Raw genomic sequence first — 20,781 nt, forward strand, 5'->3', positions numbered from 1 at the left:
ACAATTTAAACATTTTTTTTTTTTAAAAAAAACAACTTCATTCTCGTTCAATATATTCAGCGTTTCAGATCTGCGTCTTTGCCGTTCCAGTAACTATAAAGCAGGGTAACGTTTTATACATTTTAGATAATCATTTAACGGATTATAATGAAAACATGTAACATAATAATATATTGAATAGATTAAGAACAAAATGAATAATTTATAAAATAAATGGACAAATAAAATCTGTAATTGAACAAAATATATAATCTAAAATTGAATAAATTAAACAATATTTAAATGAACAAATTAAATGATTTTTAAATGAACAAATTAAATAATGATAGTTATATCTTCAAACAATTATAGATAAAAAGTTGTACACCCCACCCCGATTCTCTCACCCCACCCCACCTACAAAACAAAATGGTTAGTACAAAAAGAAGACAATATTGCATTGAGAGCAAATAATATGATTTTTTTTTTTTTTTAAAAATGGTGCCATGGATAACAACTACGCATAAAGGGTGGTTAATTCTGAATTTTGATACAAAGCTTGGCTGAACGATCCTGAAAAGTTTTTTAAAAAAAAATCGCATTCAAGACAGGGACAATAACTTTACAAATATACTTGTGTCATGTAAATCTTTATAAGGTTCATCCTTAATGTTGTCCGCACACAGCTCTAAAGTCTATTTCACCCAAGCCCATTATAAGCCCTGTCCTGTATTACATTCAGAAGCCATAAGAGTAACACCTAGTCAAAATCATTGTGCATTAATATATCAATATTATGGTTACGAAAGTACAAATGAGTGTACTATACAAAACTAAAAATTAGTGACATAAATAAATCTTAAAGCTAAGGACTTTACACATTTTCATACATATTTAGACTTGATAATTGTTCACTAATCATTTTATAAATGAAGTCGTATTCCTCCTGAAACAGAAAAATATAAATATTCAGTGTAATGAACAAAATGCCGAACAATGTAGACAACATCACGGCCGACCCCAAAAATGTAGTCATTACATATTGGTTATATGGATTTATAGTGATGTACCAAATCGCAAATATAATCGTTACTGGGTTTACGGTTTACTTTATTTAAAAAAAATAATATCTATATTTACTTACGGTTTGATTAATGACACCATTTAATGATTTTAAAATCTTTCTTGTTGTGTTAAAAATTTCCACTTCATTATCAAGTTTTATTCTTTCTAGTATATTTCTTACAATACAAAAAATAGCAGCATGTTTCATATCACTGTAATATAAAATATAATATTTTTATCACTGTAAAACTTCTGCAATATAAAATATAATATTATTATCAGTGTCATATAAAATATATTAATATCTCTGTAATATAAAATATAATATTATTATCACTGTAAAACTTCTGCAATATAAAATATAATATTATTATAATTGTCATATAAAATATATTAATATCACTGTAATATAAAATATATTAATATCACTGTAATATAAAATATAATATTATCACTTGTAATATAAAATATATTGATATAACTGTAATATAAAATATGATATTATCACTGTAATATAAACTATATTAATATTACGGTAATATAAAATATAATATCATCACTGTAATATAAAATATAATAGTAATAAAATACAGTATATAAAATATAATAGTATTATCACTGTAATATAAAATACAGTATATAAAATATAATAGTATTATCACTGTAATATTATAGTATTATCACTGTAATATAATAGTATTATCACTGTAATATAAAATATAATACTAATATTATAAGCTTTTATTTAAACCTATATAATATATGTCAAATAACACAAGCTGTATGCTTCACTTCACTACAGGGACGCGTTACACGATGTAAGATACTAAACATAGCTTAACAGAATGATATAGCCAGTTAAATTTACTTTACTTTTTGAAGCCTTATAACCACTTACGTTGTTTTATACTTAAAGATAACGGTTATGTCGATTGTACCTTTGTGGTTTTATGACATCTTATCTAATAAAATCTTCATCATTATGTCAGTTAACCCATGTGAATACCTCATAAGTTTCAGCTTATGTTTTTAATGATCATGGTTTATCTTTAACTTTACCCCTTATAATGCGGGCGGTACAGCCGCATGGACAAATGCCACCGAAGTTGAGAATCAGATTTGTTTGTTTGTTGATGTCTGTACTGTGTGTTGCTTTCTAAAAAAAATGAGATACAAACCTATAAACAACTGTCACTGGATGAGATGTAGAATCATACTGATCAGTTTGTCTTATTAGTTCTATAATATCTGATTTTAGTTGTTCTAATCCATATTCACTTCCAGTTTTCAGTATTATCATCTTACACACATGTTTTATTTTCTTTTCAAAATAAAATATAATACAATAAAGTATACTGATGGTACCATTAATATACATCAAACTAATTAAAATAATATTAGAATTTCGTTTCGTTTTGTTCCCTTCTGATTTTTACTTTTATACTAAATAATAATAAACGAAATCGAAATCTGATTTTAATATGATTGTGAAATAATCATCTGATTTTAATCATATTGCGTTCAAAACTGGGATCAGAAAATCCTGATATGCGATATGATTCATTAATCCGTATGTCCTAGTCAACAATCACATTAAGAATCCATGCATGCAATCGAATATATGGCAAAGTAATCAGTAAGAGTGTCCACCATGTAATCGCTATGGCACAGTAATCGGTAATATTGTCTGCCATGTAATCACCAGTGTACAATAATCAGTAATAGTGTTTACCATGTATAAATAACCATTGTACAATAATCGGTAACAGTGTCTACCTGTCGGATGGTATTACCAGTCAATATTTGTTACATACTGTAATTATCAAAGTTAGTAGTTGAAAGTATTTACCTGTTTATAAGTAGTAACAGTCAGTATTTCAAATTCATCAGTAGGTAAACATTCTACTGCAGAAGAAATAGTCATTTTACCAATAATCTCATGAGTTGCCGAAAAGGGACAAACTGAATCTTGGTTCTGCAATTAAAGGTATGTTTACATATCGGGCGGAAGTCACGAAATGTAGTATTATGCTAGTAACTTGGCTTTCAAAACCTACATCGTTTACAGGGAAGATCCTAAGAACTGAGACCCATGCCCTTGAAATCGAATTTCTTTTTTAAAATCTTATCAGGTCTTAGTTTTATTTAGTTTCAGTGGAATAAGTGTTTTCGACTGATAAAATATAATTAAGGCGAAACTGCATTTCACCAAAGTCAAAGGGTATATTTTAAAATGACATTACCTGATCATTTAATATTACCACAGCTACAGAACTTTCCTGATCACTGATTAAATTCCACAATGATTCCATATCATGTCCTTTAATATCACTAATAATATAACCAATAGTTTTCTTCCATGACTAGTAAAGAAATAATAATATGATTTAATATAACTAATACTTTTCTACCATGACTATAGTAAAGTAATACTATGATTTAAAGTCACAATAATAATATAATCAACACTTTTCTTCCAGGTCTAGTAAAGTAAAACTAATATGATTTAATATCATTGATAATATGACCAATACTTTTCTTCCATAGTATTTAATATTGATAATACAACCAATACTAGTAAATAATATGATTTAATATCACTGATACTGATAATAATATAATTTTCTACCATAACTAATAAAGTAATAATATGATTTAATATCACTGATAATATTCTTAATACTTGACGAGTAAATTTATAGTATCAATTAATATCACTGTTAATATAAGGAATACTAAGCTTAGCAACGGTATTTACTTTACGATAGTACATATTTTGACGTCTGCGATATATGTGAATGATCTTGCTTTGCTTGGTGTGTGTTAAAATAGTATTGTCGACTAATGCATTATATTTAAAATACTTACTGGGGCGCTATGAATATCCAACTGTGGTTTCCCTGGAACATAGATCTTATTTTTATCAGCTGTAAACATTCAAAAATAAATATAGACGAGAAACTTGTCACGCCCCCTGATACCCCAACGAGCAGCACAGTCGCCCGTGTTAGCTTTTAATTCATAGTTAATAAATCCCACTGAACAAACTCCCATAATGAACTGTATTACTTTCAGAAATATAAAGGGAATGATAGCTCCGCGAAACGCATTCCAAACAAGTTTTGTTATTATTCGATTGTATAGCAAGTGCAGGAGGACCTCACCACACATAAATAATTACACAAGACAAACACGCGGACAAGCCACGCGAAATACACATACATTTCAAACAACAAATGCCGTTATCAAATCAAGTTAATAGATCCGAGGACTAGTCGTAAGCGCCCACTGCGCTGTACAGTCCTAGGCCAGTAGTGACCTGGGAGTGAGAGATGCTGATAGATCGATACATTTTTTTTAAACGTTTTAAGGGTAGGTAGTTGTATGTAATTAATTTCTCTAGCCTAGCATAAGCCTATTTCGCTAACATAGACCGGCTAACATGCTCACCGTTAAGAGAGTCGTATTAACTAAATTACCTTCGTTTATCATTCCTTTCAGCAACTGTAGTTCTTTGTTTCTAGAAAACTTTGTCAAATGGAACTTTTTTGATTTGCCAGATATTATGTCATATTCTAATACAGGTGTACTGGTCTTTCCATATTTAAATGCTTCAACCACAGCCTCATAGACAAATTTAAGTTGATTCTAAAACAAAACAGATGGCATTTGTATCAATGACAAACCTTGTTATCAACCGCAACACCACCAAACCCGTAATGATTGAACGTAATTAAAGTTAGAAATGTAATACATTAAAGGTACACTATTCCAGATTAAGAGGCATATTATACAGCTTCAGTTCCCATTTATTTAATATTATTCTAAGCAAAAAGCAAATTATTAAAATATATCAAGCCTTTAGAAGTTCTTTCCCAGGGATAAAGAAAATAGTAACCAATACGTATAAACATATATACAAAAATCGAACCTATATACAATTTCATGTGGAAATGCAAAAAATATGTTCTGACCATATTGCATTTGAGTGAAAAGTTAGTCAGCGAGAAGTAACTTATCAACCATTTTATTTACAAATGATGATTAGATATTTTACGTGTAAATATTAAGTTTTTAGTTTTATTTGGTTTAATTGTTAGTAAATTTAGATCATTATTAATTGAATTAATAAAAGGTTATCATTAAAATTTATTATTGCAAATAATGAGATATCATCAGCAAATAAGAGTACATTATTATTTAGATTGTCTGAAATATCATTTATTTAAATTAGAAATAGAATAGGACCTAGTATTGATGCCTGAAGGACCCCGGATTCATCTGACAAGTGTGCTACCTTTTCACGATCTGTTTAATAGTTGAATATCCAATCACATTAATTTGGACTAATCTCATACTGTTTCAGCTTATATATAAGTACCGCGTGCCAGAATTTATCAAATATCACAGACTCAAGAAACCCTGACTGATGTTTAGACAATAATTCATATTGTTTAATACAATTGTATGGGAGCTTTAGGGCAATCTTACAAATAGTGCACATTGATGAAGTGGGCCAATAAAAGCGGCTGTGAATGTCTGAAAGTTATTTAGTTGTAAGACACAGATTGACAGGAGTGACGGGAATTAATATTACGGAAGATATGGGTTGAAGAATTGGGTATTTTAAATTGATCTTCAGCCTCTTGTTCAGTGACTAAAAACCTTACATAGGTCATGACCATCTACAGTTCTAATTACATACTAATGATTTCCTGACCTCTAAATTGATATCAAATAACACCCGTTTCTCCCTGTTCTAAATAATATTCTTGAAGTGGCATTTAGTAACTGGGCAGATAAATAAACTATAAACATACTTATGGAAAACAGCTACTGATTTATTAAGAATACTCTTCGAAACGTCCCTAAATAAATCAGTAGCTGTTTTCCATAAGTATGTTTATAGTTTACTGTTCTAGATAAAATTAAATAAGGAAATGATTATTAGCATGGTGAAGCATTCAGAAACGTTTCTAATGCATGATTCATATGACAAAAGAAATATTTGCATTAGTCACATGCAATCGTATGTGAAACAGAAAGTTATTGCTTCTGCATTATCACCACGTGATTATCCCTTTAAAAATAATTTTGGTCGTTCAGAATACGGTAGGATATACATACCGCTGTTTGGATCATACCCTTTCGTTGACCTCTCATAGTTTTAATAAACTGCAGAACGTCAATACTTCCTGTCGCATGTCCTTCCTTCAGAAGAGCATCTATAGCTATGAATGTACCAGTCCGTCCTATACCAGCACTATATAACATACAATAATATAACTACATAAATAGATTACTATTTCCTTAATTTAGAGTCAAATACAATTTCATTACCAGAACCACCCTTAAATGCACCCAAGCTACACAGCCACACACTGGAATGCCTCTCGTATGATTCTGTAAATTTAAACTTGAAAAGATGTTGCCAGATCTTATTTCAGTGGAACAAAAATTTATAAAACATAAAATGAAAGTCTGAAGCACAATAAGTTTTGCATTTTCAACAGACTGTCGAAATCTGTTTTACGAGGACAACCTGCATTCCTCTCTCACAAAAAGAACAATTGGCATCAGGTGTTCCAGTGTTTTATATTTACATCTAAAAGTCCAATGTATTAATGTGATATATTTGCCCCCACCTGCAGTGAACTAGAGTAGGAGATTTTGAATCTGATTCATATTCTTGAACACGATATAGGTAATCTAATAAATCTCCTACTTCCGGTACGCCATGATCCGCCCAAGCTGTAAAATGGAATATACTGGTCTCGTGCTCTCTGCCGGACTGAAAAAAAAGATAACGGTAAAGCCCCGACAGAACGATTTGCTAGAATTTATATAGTGTAGAAAATCAGAACTATTTAATTCGATTGAAATTATTTATAAACTGGGTTATGTAGAAAATATCACACACGAATAATTATTTTAATATTAAATATTAAAAAAAATATATAGATAGAACTAGCGAGTGGAATGCGGCAGGGATACACTCGAGTGAACCATTGAATAACCCGAGCGGTATTCAATGGTCATTGAGTTCTGTTTTTATTCTATAACTACATGTAAATCTCAAAATACACTGTACTATCCAGATTATCAAAAAGAAAATCACCAATAACGTTAATATTCATCATAGGTTCCGCCCTTTTTTCTTTCTTTTTTTTTAAAAAAAAATTGTGGATGCTAGTGGTGACGTCATTGCAGTTTGACGTAATTCTGAAAGTGACGTCATTCTGGACAAAAGTAGTACGTGTCCTAGCCATTGAATACAACCATAGGTTATTCAATGGCTGTATTCAATGATATTTGCTTGTATTTGCATGTACTATAGAATAAAGATAATGTAACAAATCTCAGCCGTTGATATTTTATGTAAAAAAGACAAGTATGAAACAACTTTAGAAACAAAATGGAAAAATCAGAATGACTTTTCAAGCGTAGGCTGAAGCAATATTTCGGAGTAGATATCTATAAAATAAATATCAGACCAGGTATTTCCCCAGTGTAGTGTATTATTACAATTATGATTACCTTTAAATGTTTTAGTCTGATCCTTCTAGTTGTATAACTTGCTCGTCGAATTTCATCATGTAGAGTAAGTTCTAGATTACCGAACAATTCTCTTCCAGTCTCCGGCCAATATCTTTCACATTTATACTAAAAAACAAATTTACGAAGTCTAATACAAATAAAGTAGATCTGTTCGGAAAAAGCAGGACAAAGTATTTGGGCCGAGTAGAAATAATTTGTTTTCCTAACTTTCCCAACATTTTCAAAGAACTATAAGCTTTGCTATTACTTTGTATTTCACATTAAAAATTCAACAAGATTATGCAAAACGCGTGTCATGTTTCTGAAGCTATTTTCTTATCAGACAAGATAACTAATTAAAGCACTAGCCCACTACAATAAAAAGTCTATACATAGCCAAAAATACTTTTATTTAAAAACCTTTTGGTTCAAAATGTATTGAAATATGACTATTCTAACTCAAGTTATGGCTATTTAAAGTTGTTATCGATTTCATACTGCCATCTGTATAATGTCCTATAGCCAATTACAGTAATAATAATCCTACCTTTTTCGTGCAAGCTGGACATTGTTAAGGCAAGTCTTTTCTATACTTGGATATGCTTTTATATTACATAATAATAATATTGTTTACTATAAAATAGTACATAAATTAGAGAAATATCTGCCTTTACAGAACTTACTTTCCCGCCTTCAACCAAATTTGTTAACATAACAATCTTGTCCACTCCCTCTTCAAAAATCATCCTGACAAAGTCGTTTATTGTTACTTTAGTTGGACCTGTATTTATAGAAGATAACACATGAAAACCATCTTAAAACATTCTTTGGTTTCGGTCAGCATAGCCTTTTCATGTCGGGTGAACTGCGAATTATTTTCATTCCCGAAGAGCAGTTACTTTTGGTTACTTTTTGTTTTGATCGTCGACAGTTGAACAAGTACCTAATTTGAGTACAGTCATTAAACATACGCTATGCAAGAGCTAAATCTGCCTATTGCAGGTCTTTCCTTAGGCCTGAAATGTTATATAAACTATTAATTAGACATTTATTAACAAAACAAGACCATAATCGACTCTCGGTGGCATCGGATACTCGAGATTTTAACTAGATTAAAACGGTTCGCCATTTAAAAATTTAATTTAAAAATGGGATTTCGAGGCTAATCTTGTCAAAACTACAAACAATGATAACTAGGCTGAGAATGAAGTAATTTGAATGAAATTTTCAATATTTTCTATTTTTTTATCATCTATTTTTGAATTATTATAGCAAGAATGGCCAACTCTTCATTAAACTCTTAACTAATGTATCTTTAAGTAAAACAAAGCACCACATTTCTTTTAAAGATGCATTGTGTATGATTTAGATAAAGATGTTCAAAAATAGATAATGAAAATGAATATCATATTGAAAATTTCATCCAGATTACTTTATTCTGAGAGAAGTAATGGGTACTTAAAGTTTTGACACGATGTAGCAACGGTACTTGACAATCGAGATTAAGTCTCGATTATCCATTTTATTGTTACATTTTTTAATCTCGCGGGGTTTCTAATCCATTTAAATATCGGCCATCCGATGCTCTAGAGAGATGATTATGGACTTGGCATGTGAATAAGTGTCTAAATAATAGTCTATATAACATTTGAAGCAAACAAAAAGGAAGTGCAATGTGCAGATTTAGCTCTTACATAAAGCATCTTTAATGATCGGACAAGCTTTTTGGCAGTTAAATTTGATTCCAAAGATTAAACTAAAGTCTTGATCCAAATGTGTCGATACAAACTCTTATATCTCATTATTGGCTACATCCATGGACGTGAAGTGTTTTAGGACGGCAGATTGTCATATCACAAAACAAATTAACAATTTTAGTAAAATTCGACAATTTTATTTTTGACCCAGATCCAAAAGAGAGTACCACTTTAAATTGACCTTTCTACCAATGAAACCAATGTTACGTACCTTGTGCTGCTATGAAAAACTGGCTTTGACTGTAGCTCTGAAACACACGAGACATTATTTTAGGTGGTGCTCTGTATTTTTGATAAAAGTTAATGGTAAGCGTTTCCAAAAGTGTACAAATGAAGCATAAACTGTCTTGTGAACGACGTGTATCACTACTTGTAGATAAATGGAGCGATAGTGTCCACACCGATTCCAGAAGCCATCACGATGTTTCCATCGCGAATGACCAAAACGAGAACAAATTAGAAGGAATAAAATGGAATGGGGTATAACGTCCTACTTTCTGTTACATCCGGGATGATGAAGACGGTCATATGCCAGGACCGTGTGTCCGAGCACAAGTAATTCCCCTCATATTTCGAATGTGTACACGTGAACTCAGTTTGTCGTACCATCCGAACTGTCTAGCCAACACCAGTATCGGAGCCAGAACCTCCAAGTTAGCAGGTAAGCGCGTTACTGACTACGGCACCGCGGCTCCCCAAACTAGAGCAGAATTGACGAACAGAGACAGTTATCTCTGCTGATCTCCATATACAAATTTAAGGAATACCACCATCTTGTATATCAGAGTTTTCCACAGAGGCTAAGTTTCCTGCTACATTTAACAAGAAAAAATAGAACGTTGTAACAACAGTTAATCATAGGTTGGCTTCAATTTCTAAATACTTACATCTACGTAACTGGCGTTAATATAATTAGAATGTGGATCATTTCCAACTTCACTGAGTATTACACGATTGTGATCATCTAAAATTGAAAGAAAATGGTTATCTCCCCTTATATCTTCCTATAATCCGGGTGATATCTCCGTAGAAATATCAAACGTCAGACGTTCAGTTTTTGAAAAGACGTTCAGTTTTTGAAATGACGTTTAGTTTTTGCAAGGGAATATATTCAGCGGCAGTTTTCGAAAAGATTTATGTGCAGCTGTTATTTTTTGTATCAATGTTCGGCGATAAACGCAGTATACAACGGTCCTTACTGCCCTGCTACCGCGACAGAAAATGGTCTCAGAGCTCGTCAAGATCGCCATAAGCGTGGTAAAAGCCTGGTGGAAACGCCAAATATCGTGCTGTGTTCTCCATGGTCGCCAGTGATCGCCGAGGCATGGCGTTTGTTTTGAGCACGATCAAAAAAAAAAACGCCAAGGTTCTGCGATCTGACCTGGAAAGCTGTGAGAAAGCGACTTTCTTCAAGTTTGTAATTTTTTTTTGACATTTTCTCGCGTTGTGTTCACGTTTTCCGGCGACCTTGTGTATTTTCTGGTCGCCGTACGGTCGAAGCAGCGCAGTAAGGACGCCAACCCGGTCTGATGGAGGTATTACCAAGCATGTTTATTAATCGTTTACCTAAACAAGAGCTGCATTGGACTAATTAAATTTGTGTTACTTTGTCAAGTGAATCCGGGGAAATAAAACATCAATTTTAGATAGATGCGGGCAATCTATTTTACACAGTCTTTTTTTTCATCTATTGTATTCTTCTGCTTATAAATAACGGTACAGATGAACAGTCAAGAGTGTAAATCCGAATCACAATGATTGTATGGGAATACAGAATGGATTTCCCTCACTTTCAGGGTATAACCATATTATACAGATTGCTAAAAAAAAACCCATATACTTACAAGGATAATATCCCCGATACCGATTCTTGGCTCTGTTTTCCTCAATTTGTGAATCATCATATGCAGCAGTAAATTCTGATGGCAGGCCCTTTATTTAGACATAAATAATAATAATAATAAGCCTAGGCCTACTTTGCTTATCTGAATTCGTAATTCTGATGGAAATGTTCCTTAAAACATAATTAAGTCATTGGTTCTACCCCCTAAACATATCTAAAGATATAAGGTTTTTAACGATCGTGAAATATAACATTACAGACATAAAATGCCAATTATTACAAACTGTCAGCTACTATTTGGCAATTTACATACCAGCGTGTGTTATTGCTTAGAAACCGAGCTTATGGCACCGAAAATATCTCCCAAGATATATGGCTTTTAGAAACAATTCAATGATATTCTTCTCGATAGTTTGTATATGTATTTTCCAAAGGTTGTGTATTTAGGATCTACACTGTCAATCTGGAAACAGGAATTATAGAATTTGTCCATGGTTTTATTGTTTGTTCATACAATTTGTTAACATTATACATCACAAATACCAATATGTCTTCTATATTGTATAGCTAGAATCATAAAAACAACACCTACCTGGAACATATCACTAAAGGCGTTCTCTTTTGAATTTAGCTTAGTAAATACATCTTGAAGATAAACTACACTAATTCTGTCAATAGGTGCACTGGGTTGTAAGTTATAATAGTCAGACTCGGGATCTTGTTCAGTCGAATTAGCAAATGCCCTTTCTCTCTGTTTTTTCTGTTTTTGTTTGTTAATCGCCTTCTTTGACAGGGGATCTTTAGAACTGTCTTCATATTTTGTGATTGTCGCCAACTCTATGGCCAGCATATCACTGTTTTCATACATAGGATCAGCATCTATAATTTAAAAAAATACACAAATGTACATGCCTACTATTACACTTATTGATAATCTTATTAGTAACCTTATTATTATTATTATTCCCAAAAATTGAAGAAAGGGTGTTATAGGCTACGTTTTCAATAAATACCCCCTTAATGTAATTAATATTATACACCAAAAGCACAAGAGGTATTTCTTTTGTGGGTACACAATTTGTAAGAACTTTTATTATATTGTATAGGAATTAATGTAAATGCAATTTAAAATAAAGAAAATAGTACAATTTGCAGTTTTTGAGTGGCGGAAAAAAATGGGCTTTATGGTGTAATCTATAGAGTGCAGAATGTAGGAAAAATAATTGCAATACAAAAATACACAAAAAATGTGTTGGCTTTGTAAATTCCACAAACGATAAATGGTATTAGAGGTTATCGAAAGAGTGGGTATAGATAACCTCGGGGACAAAGGTCACCAACAGAGTATACACCCGATGATTTAAATAAAAATAGGTTTATATTCATAATTTAGAGGTAAATGCCGTTCATAAATACCGTTTACTGGAGCAACATGGTTTACATCATTAATGCTTTCTGTGATTGGTTTCGTCGTTAGTTCATCAGCGATCTTTCTAAATAATATCAATTTAAAACATAATTTATGTTACACAGATATCTCAGAGATATTTTTTTAAGTTCGCCCACTCAATTACTCTCACATTTAAAAAAAGAGTTTCTTCAAACAAGATAGATAGCAGATTATAAATAAATGTACTTGGCAATTTATTATTAAAGACATATAGGAATACGCACATCGCCGTATTCGTCTGTTGCACCGTATACCCCCATTTCACTGGGCCACGGAAGACTTGCGGAAGGAAATCCGCAAGTGTACCGCAAAGTCGGTAAGTCTTTCCTCTCATTCCGTATGGCTCCGCCAGGAAGCGCAGCGAATCCGTAGTCATTCCTCGTCGTCCACAGACTTTTGCGATCCCAAATTGTTCCGCGAACGTTCCTTTAAATATCGTTTGCGGAAAAATTTTCCGTGCTCTTCCGCAATTAAACCGGGATCGATCCGGGAGTCTTCCGCTGTTATTCCGTATACAAATGTAGTTGCCGCAAGTTGTCCGTATGTATACCGCAGGCATTCCGTCACTTTCCGCGGATGTTAAATGGTTACGGATGACCTTCGTTCATGTAAGGAAGAATACGGAAGACCTTCGCCTGCGAAAGGAAAGCGCGGTATATCACGGAATGTTTACGGAAAAGATGCGGATGAGACGCACAAGAACGAGGGATTGCCGGCCTGACGACAGATTAGTTACGGATTAGGAGCGGTTAATATACGGGTCATTTGCGTACTGCATGCGGTACGCGAGGACTACTTGCAAAAGCGGCGAATCAATCGCGGTTTGTTTGCGGACTTCACGCAGAAAAAAATTTCAGGGTATAGAATCCGTGGAAAGCCGACCTCCATTTATAGATATTTCTACCTCGACGGCAGAGCTGCGGAAAAAAAATCACGGAAAAATTGCGGAACACATGGGAATGAGCACGGAAGACATAAGGATAATTTGCGGGTCACACTCGGCAGTAACGGAATAACTGCGGTATCTGGCGATACTAATCCGTTTGGCACGGAATAATCGCGGAGTACTTGCGTTATACGCGGAATAAATGCGCAACAAGTGCGGACAATCTTCGGCAACAGCGTTTGGTCTCGGATCAATCACGGCGTACCTGCGGAAAAATTGGTAAAGAGCACATGATTTGCACGTGATCTGCACGTATAGATCACATGTTCCCGAAGCAACGGACGCAGTTTTACAACTTCTATCCGTTGCCAGAATTGTCTGAAATTCCTGAACTTTTAGGTACGTTATTCCCCTTTACTGCAGACACGTGAACAATAACGTTGTCCAATCAGAGGTCGGGATACAAACACATATCCAAATACAAACATTGCGATCTCCACCAAAAAATGAATAGATAAGTTTACAGCCGTTAAAAGGTTTTATTTTCAAGTTTACAGCCGTTAAAAGGTTTTATTTTTCAGTTGAAAAACTCACGGAAAAGCAATCAAACTGTTTTAGACACTAGAGAAGTATTTATTTGCATGAAAACTGGCAACGGCAAGTATCTTTGTGTTGGAAATTTCCAGCAACAAGAAACAGGAGTTACAGTACAAACATAAACAAGTTGACAGTTTTCTTTGTTGACAGTTCTAATTCAATAATTAGAGTTCACGAGTCACGGAATTCACAGTTCACAGAGTTCACGGTGAACACACAAAGTTCACCATTCACTTAAGAGCGTGTCCGCGAGAAAACCATGCAGAAGGTGCTAAGGCTTCAATCACAGATTTTGACCAAATTTGGTTTATAAGTTGGGATAGTCCCAAAACACATAAATGTGCAATATTAGATAAATCTTTCAATTCCTGTATGAGAAAATTGAAAAAACATTTTTCATATGGTGAAATTGCCAAAATCTGTCTTTTCTCAAATACCAACTTTGGCAAGTCTTTACACCTTTACTATACACACACAGTTTATCGATGACTCAGTGCTGTTACCACAATATTAACTTCAGACGATTCTGGCGAACGAGATCTATATACGGACTGGATATCAAAGCCTGTCTAAATTCCCCATTTTTCGTCACCCAAAGTTTGACGCCCTATAGCTACTTCTTTCATGGGGTGGGTTTAAAAAATATATGCTCACGTGAACAAGCAACCACCCAACATTTGATACAAAAAATAAAAATGACCGGAATCGACTCGACAAAAACTAGGTAAAGGAAACAATAACCCATAAAATTAACCTGTAATTTCCCTATTGTGGAGATAATTAACCGTAGTAGATAAAAAAAACTAACAATATATTTTCCTTTTCATTCATATGGTGTTTACTACCAGCCCTAAAATACATTAGTATCTGTTTTATAAAAATATCTTGAAAAAAAAATACTTTCAAAGGCCTGTAATCGTTCATGGCTCATCTGGCGTCAACGGGAATTGACTTCTGCAGTTGTCCACGACCTTCCATTGGAGTTTCGACGTGCTCATTCTTAACAAACATATCCATTACTCTCAAATAGACATTATTTTAAATAAAATAATCCAATGAAAATGAAATTCACCTAAAAGTGAGATTCGAACCACCAACCGCATGACTTCCCCCGACCCACCCTCTCACCGAGTTGCTTGCCCCAGGCCCCAAGGTCCATGTAGTGGGCCCTGTTCAGGGGTTTTGCCTAGGGCCTCTCTTATTCTAAATCCGGTCCTGAAGGTGCAGCTGACGGTGCCCGAGAGCTGTAGCTACCATACTACACTGTTCAATGTCACCCACTTCGACGCAATTAGGCTTCGTTGCCGTTAATATTTAAGCTTCTACATTTCTGTATCGTAGAAATCAGTGGATGTGTCCCAAAATGAATAGTGGAAACATGCTCTGAAATTAAACATTTTGTAGCCATTTTCGGTAACTTGTTTGAAAATGAAATCTTAAAGAGACAATACAACAAATATGTTAAAGGGACAATACGACAATACCAAATATACAATAAATACAAATACACACTTATATAGAGTACAACATGGTACAAATAATGGCTATGGATATGATGAAAACGTATACAAGTCAAAAAATTTATTTCTCTAATCAAATTCGCAAAAAAATGTATCACAAAAGCTTTTTTTTAGCACTTTTCAATAAGCTGTATATTTTAAGTATGTTGCATTCCGGTCATTTTTTTTACACCTATGGATACTATGTGCTTAGCACTTCAAAACCATCTAAAGAAATTCTACTTGCGACCATGAAAGAAAAAGTTACAGTGTATCTTTTTCTGCACTATAAGGACAATGTGAATATGGTACCCTAAAACAAGTCCACACAAAATTAGTATGTACTGATTTTTTTTTTCAAATGAGTGCTGGGGTAGAAGTTGACCACCCGCTTTATCAGACAGGGTCAAAATTAGAAGGTTGCTATTCCACCATAGAATGCAGTCTGTGCTTCAAAAAGGTGATAAATACACATGTGAAAACCGCAATTTTACCCATAAAATGAATAATTCCTGTACAGTCCTTTAGAGCGACATCAGACTGTAACCACTTCAGCATGTTACCTCTTGCCCCTAGGGGGTGTCATACCATAAGTTTGATCAAAAACTTCCGACCCCCCATCTTAGCACTTTTTGCGATTTTTGCATGGTCTTCTCGCGGATACACTCTTAAGTATCACAATTGTCCTAAAAACATAGTTACCAAACACCACCTCCGAGACAGGGAAAAAAACAGTATCGACACGGCATTGTAACATGCTTAAGGTTGAATCTTGCGTTTTGATTGGTGGATTAGACACTGTCGATTGGACAATATATAACACCCCTGTTTTAGCAAGGCGAATAACTGCGTATATAAATATTAGGGTGACCCATGTACTCTACAGAAATACAGTCCACCGCTGATAGTTCGAGACTACCACTGAAGCGTGCACATTCGCCGTGCCGAGACCAACTTTCTGACATTATGATACTATAAATAGCCATGGCACGTGCAATTCTCTACAAATCTATCAACTATTACAGCCGTAAAAAAATTATTGTTGACGATTTTGAATAGCAGTGAAATTAAGCTTCTTGGTTATTACAGCAGATTTAGAATTCCGTTTGTTTCATTTTTTAAATCGCTTTATCATTAACTGTACCGTTAAGAGCGGCATCTTTTGGTTTAGTACAAATAATATCTCTGAATCACTCGGGTTAGACAGGAACATGATACTAGCAGTAGTTTCATTTTACTTTTACAAGGTTCTTAAAACGATTGTTGAGCTACCTAACGTGCTTATTTCTAAATTCAATTTCTTGTTTTAGCTTTCTGTTATGTTTCGTAAAAAAAGTAGTCTTGATTATCCCGACCTGTCAATCAGACGTAGAATGATCGATAGACTGGTTAAGCGAGACTAATTTCAAAACAAGGGCACGTAACCTATCTTTTACTCAAAAGTGTCTGGATGTTATGGACGACACTTGGAACCAGTTTTCAGTCTATTATTTATAGATGATTAATGGTCATAGCTTATTAAGTACAACATGATCGTTTATTTAGTGACTATAATTGTGTGAAACTGATTTGAGGCTTGGCATATATATATAAATATTGTGGCGTGGTTGTCGAGATATATGGAGATATTTATTTATGGTGGGTCACCCTATAAATATTACAGTGTACTTTTTTTTCATTTTGTGCTCTGACATATTCCTCAACTCAAATCTTTATTGACAAATATCTTCAAGAAATTCTGCTCAAATGACCATCACACTATTTTCAAACTTCATCCAAACACATCTCTGAAATATATAAAACAGAAGAAAATCAGTCATAAACAGGCATCATAAATTATTCGTAACTAAGCAGTGCAGTGTGGGCAATTTTGTTTTGTTTTTTTGCACTCTGCATTGTTTACTTTAAAGTGGACAATTTAAATCAAAGTTTGCCCAAATTCTGAATAAAATGATCCGCCTGATAATGAGTCAGTAGTCTCAAGAAATTGTTTGCAAATATAGTCACTAGGGGAGGTGAAATAGCAGCTGATTTGGGCCTAGGATAACGGGAAATTATGCTAAAATTGACAATGACAATGATTGACAACACGTCAGAACGATATATATAGCAACCACTTGAATCCTAGGCATCACATAGTTTTATAGGGTATTCTGAGGGGTGTATGCAAGAACTGCTCTTCTCTGAACAAGAACTAGCAATAAAATTGTGTTGACGGTCTAGAAATAAAATAATAAAGGCTAAAAACTCACACATGTTAAAGTTATCAAAACTTCGAAAGTGTTGCCAAGAGTTATCCCTGTGTAGTCTCGGTTAACAGGCCGTAACTAATTCATTCACGAATCACGACTGGCACTACCAGTCAAAAGGGCCACACTAAGGCTAATTTACTAATCTTTTTAAAAATCTTCAAACGTTAAAAATATTTTATTTGAAATATTCGAATAGCATTTTCTTTCATAATTTATTTACCAGCGACCCAAGACTCAAGCTGAAACACTTTGTATCCCGTTTCATGCAATTTTCTTGCAGGGACCCATTAGACCACCCATTTTTCTTACGCAGAAATGCTTTTTTTCTTTCAAAACTCTGTTAGACCACCCACTTTTCTTAACCGGAAATGCTTTTTTTCTTGCAGAACTCTGTTAGACCACCCAATTTTCTTACCCGGAAATGCTTTTTTTCTTGCAGAACTCAGTTAGACCACCCAATTTTCTTACCCGGAAATGCACTTTTTCTTGCACTTTTTTCGGCTGGCAGACCCACCCCACCCCCCAGTTGCTGTTTGCATTTTTTTTTACAGTTGCCCCCTGATCCACTTCCATCCGCTTTCATCCGCGCTAGGCTTCCGATGAACATCCATTTAACATTCCCGCTACATACTTCCCACGTTCGTTCTTTTCCGTTCTGTTTTCGCAAATTTTCGTCAATTTTGTCCATTTCTGGAGCGGATGAAAACAGATGGAGCCACCCCGAAAGTTTGCTCGTCCGCTGTGTCCTTTTTGCATCCGTTTTGTGTCCATCGGCCACTGGGACCGGGCCTTTTTACCCTGCAAATTCTTCCGCGGGAAGTCCGCAAACAGTCCGCAATTGATTCGCGGCTTCCGCAAGTAGTCCGCAAACGAGTCATATATTAACTGCGCCTAATCCGTGACTAACCCGTCATCACACCGCTCTGTAATGCATCCATGGTGTCAGGCTATTTACGCCACTTCAGTATCTCATCCGCGTCTAATCCGAAACATTTCGTGAACATACCGCGCTTTTATTTCGCAGGCGAAGGTCTTCCGTATTTTTCCTTACACGTAATCCGTGACTATTTGACACCCGCGGAAAGTGACGGAATGTCTGCGGTATACATGCGGACAACTTGCGGCAACTGCGTTTGTATACGGAATAACAGCGGAAAACTTGCGAATGTTACGGATCGCTCCCGGTTTAACTGCGGAAGAGCACGAACAAATTTTTCCGCAAACGTTCTTTTGAACATGTTCAAAAGAACGTTTGCGGAAAATTTTGGGCGCGCGGAAGGCTGCGGATGATGTGGAATGAATACGGATTCACTGCGCTTCCTAGCGGAACAATACGGTACAACAGGAAAGATATACGGTACTTTGCGGTATAATTGCGGATTTGCTTCCGCAAGTCTTCGGCGGTCTAGAGAAATGGAGATATAAGTCCGTGCTTTCTGTCTTCAAAACAGTGATTTTATCGGCGGAATTCGGTGTCATCCTTTGATCTTTAACCGATTTTCCGCGGGTACGTCGCGATTGGTCCGAGACGAAACGCGGTTGCCGAAGATGGTCCGAGACGAAACGCGGTTGCCGAAGATAGTCCGCGCTTGTTCCGCAGTCATTCCGAAGTTCTACCTTGCCAAACGGATTAGTACCGCCAGCTACCGCAGTTATCCCGCGTATTTTCCGCCATTGCCGAGTGTAGCCCGCAAGTTGTCCGAATATCTTCCGTGACGATCCGGGCACATTCCTAAGTGTTCCGCAGTTTCGCCGCCGCTTCGCCGTGATTTGTACCATGGTTTACCCGTATGTGTTCCGAAGATACCGTGACTGTTCCGAAGGTATTCCGAGAGCGTGTGAAATGGACATTTTCCGTGGAATTTTTTTCCACTTTTCCGCGTAAAAATGCCGAAGCTCTTCCGTAGAAGCCATTTCGCGGACGTCCGTGGGTCCGCAGCTTTCTCCGCAGCTCAGTGAAATGGGGGTAGTAGCATGTGATTTCATGCCTCTTTTAAAGGACCGTGGTTGATATGTGGTTAGAACACTTGACTTATAATCACCATGTACCGGGTGCGAATATCGGCGTTCATTGAGAGGAACCTTCGGCATTTTTTGAAGCCCGGTTCTCACTTGTTGTCATGGGTGGCTCCTGCTGAAACTGTCCCTAGTTGTTGAGATTGTAGAAAAAGTCGTACCAATTGTACACGTAATGGATCCCATGACAATTGGAAAATGGTAGACGAAAGACAAATGTTCCTAATGTTCAATAATATCAAAATACGTTAAACACTTCTCAAGTGCCACTTGTGTGTATATTTCACCAATGGTTCGGCTGACTGTTTCACAATTTGCACACAATTTCATAATTGAATAGTTAAATCATGTCAAATCGAATTTTTTTTACACTCACCAATGGTTCGGCTGACTGTTTCACAGTTTGCACACAATTTCATAATGGAATAGTTAAATCATGTCAAATCGAATTTTTTTTACACAAATTAATTGTCAAGATGTCTAAGACACTAACGCCTCTTTAAACCATATTTCTTTCTTTCTTTTCAGAGCGTGCACTGGTAAGTTTAAGTTAAAAGTATGGAGTGTAATATACTTTAAGCGACAACTCAGCAACGCAGGAACTACTTTGGTATTAGTGCAGGCAAGATAGCATAAGTGCCGGCAGTTGCTGCAATAGAAATGCCGATCACGGTTTATGGTCGGTCTAGACGTATATTATTACCCAAAAAAAAGTCCCAGTCTGAAATCCGTGCCCAAATGGGTCAAATTGGCCAAAATCCAAAATGGCCGCCAGTTTTGGCGTGTAAATTCCGATTTCCACCCAATTATCATAATATGACCGAGTTTGGTATCAAAATATACGTTTTCGGGGTAACTGAATCCATTTCCATACACATTTTTGTGATAAGTGTTACCGCT

General features: G+C 35.1%; 2 protein-coding genes across 2 annotated transcripts in view; both read right to left on the reverse strand.

Annotated features, from left to right (window-relative positions):
* Positions 1-20,333, reverse strand: LOC130012458 (receptor-type tyrosine-protein phosphatase alpha-like). The gene is made up of 17 exons (XM_056100460.1): positions 20,258-20,333; positions 12,598-12,674; positions 11,774-12,060; positions 11,183-11,270; positions 10,226-10,302; positions 9,550-9,586; positions 8,265-8,362; positions 7,582-7,707; positions 6,690-6,835; positions 6,172-6,307; positions 4,524-4,692; positions 3,913-3,971; positions 3,288-3,407; positions 2,894-3,019; positions 2,223-2,365; positions 1,124-1,256; positions 1-925 (listed from the first exon to the last, which is right to left on the reverse strand). Exons 3-17 carry the CDS (start codon positions 12,047-12,049, stop codon positions 854-856), a joined length of 1,806 nt encoding a protein of 601 aa, XP_055956435.1. The 5' UTR covers positions 12,050-12,060; positions 12,598-12,674; positions 20,258-20,333; the 3' UTR covers positions 1-853.
* Positions 17,309-20,781, reverse strand: part of LOC126817556 (protein draper) — a 19,337-nt gene continuing 15,864 nt past the window's right edge. Inside the window, exon 18 of the mRNA XM_050544618.2 lies at positions 17,309-17,400. Within this exon, the coding sequence (XP_050400575.2) occupies positions 17,385-17,400 (16 nt within the window). The 3' untranslated portion in view covers positions 17,309-17,384. The remainder of the gene's footprint in view (positions 17,401-20,781) is intronic.

Source organism: Patella vulgata, chromosome 4, assembly GCF_932274485.2.
Source record: "Patella vulgata chromosome 4, xgPatVulg1.2, whole genome shotgun sequence".
NCBI lineage: Eukaryota > Metazoa > Mollusca > Gastropoda > Patellidae > Patella > Patella vulgata.

Bases quoted from the DNA above. Each gene is read 5' to 3' on its own strand.
- LOC130012458 (XM_056100460.1), bottom strand. From the start codon at position 12,049: ATGTATGAAAACAGTGATATGCTGGCCATAGAGTTGGCGACAATCACA. The intron at 8,363-9,549 runs GTACGTAACATT...CTATAAATACAG, and splicing joins GTTTTTCATAGCAGCACAAG to GTCCAACTAAAGTAACAATA. The intron at 3,972-4,523 runs GTAATTTAGTTA...GAATGTTTACAG, and splicing joins GAAAGGAATGATAAACGAAG to CTGATAAAAATAAGATCTAT.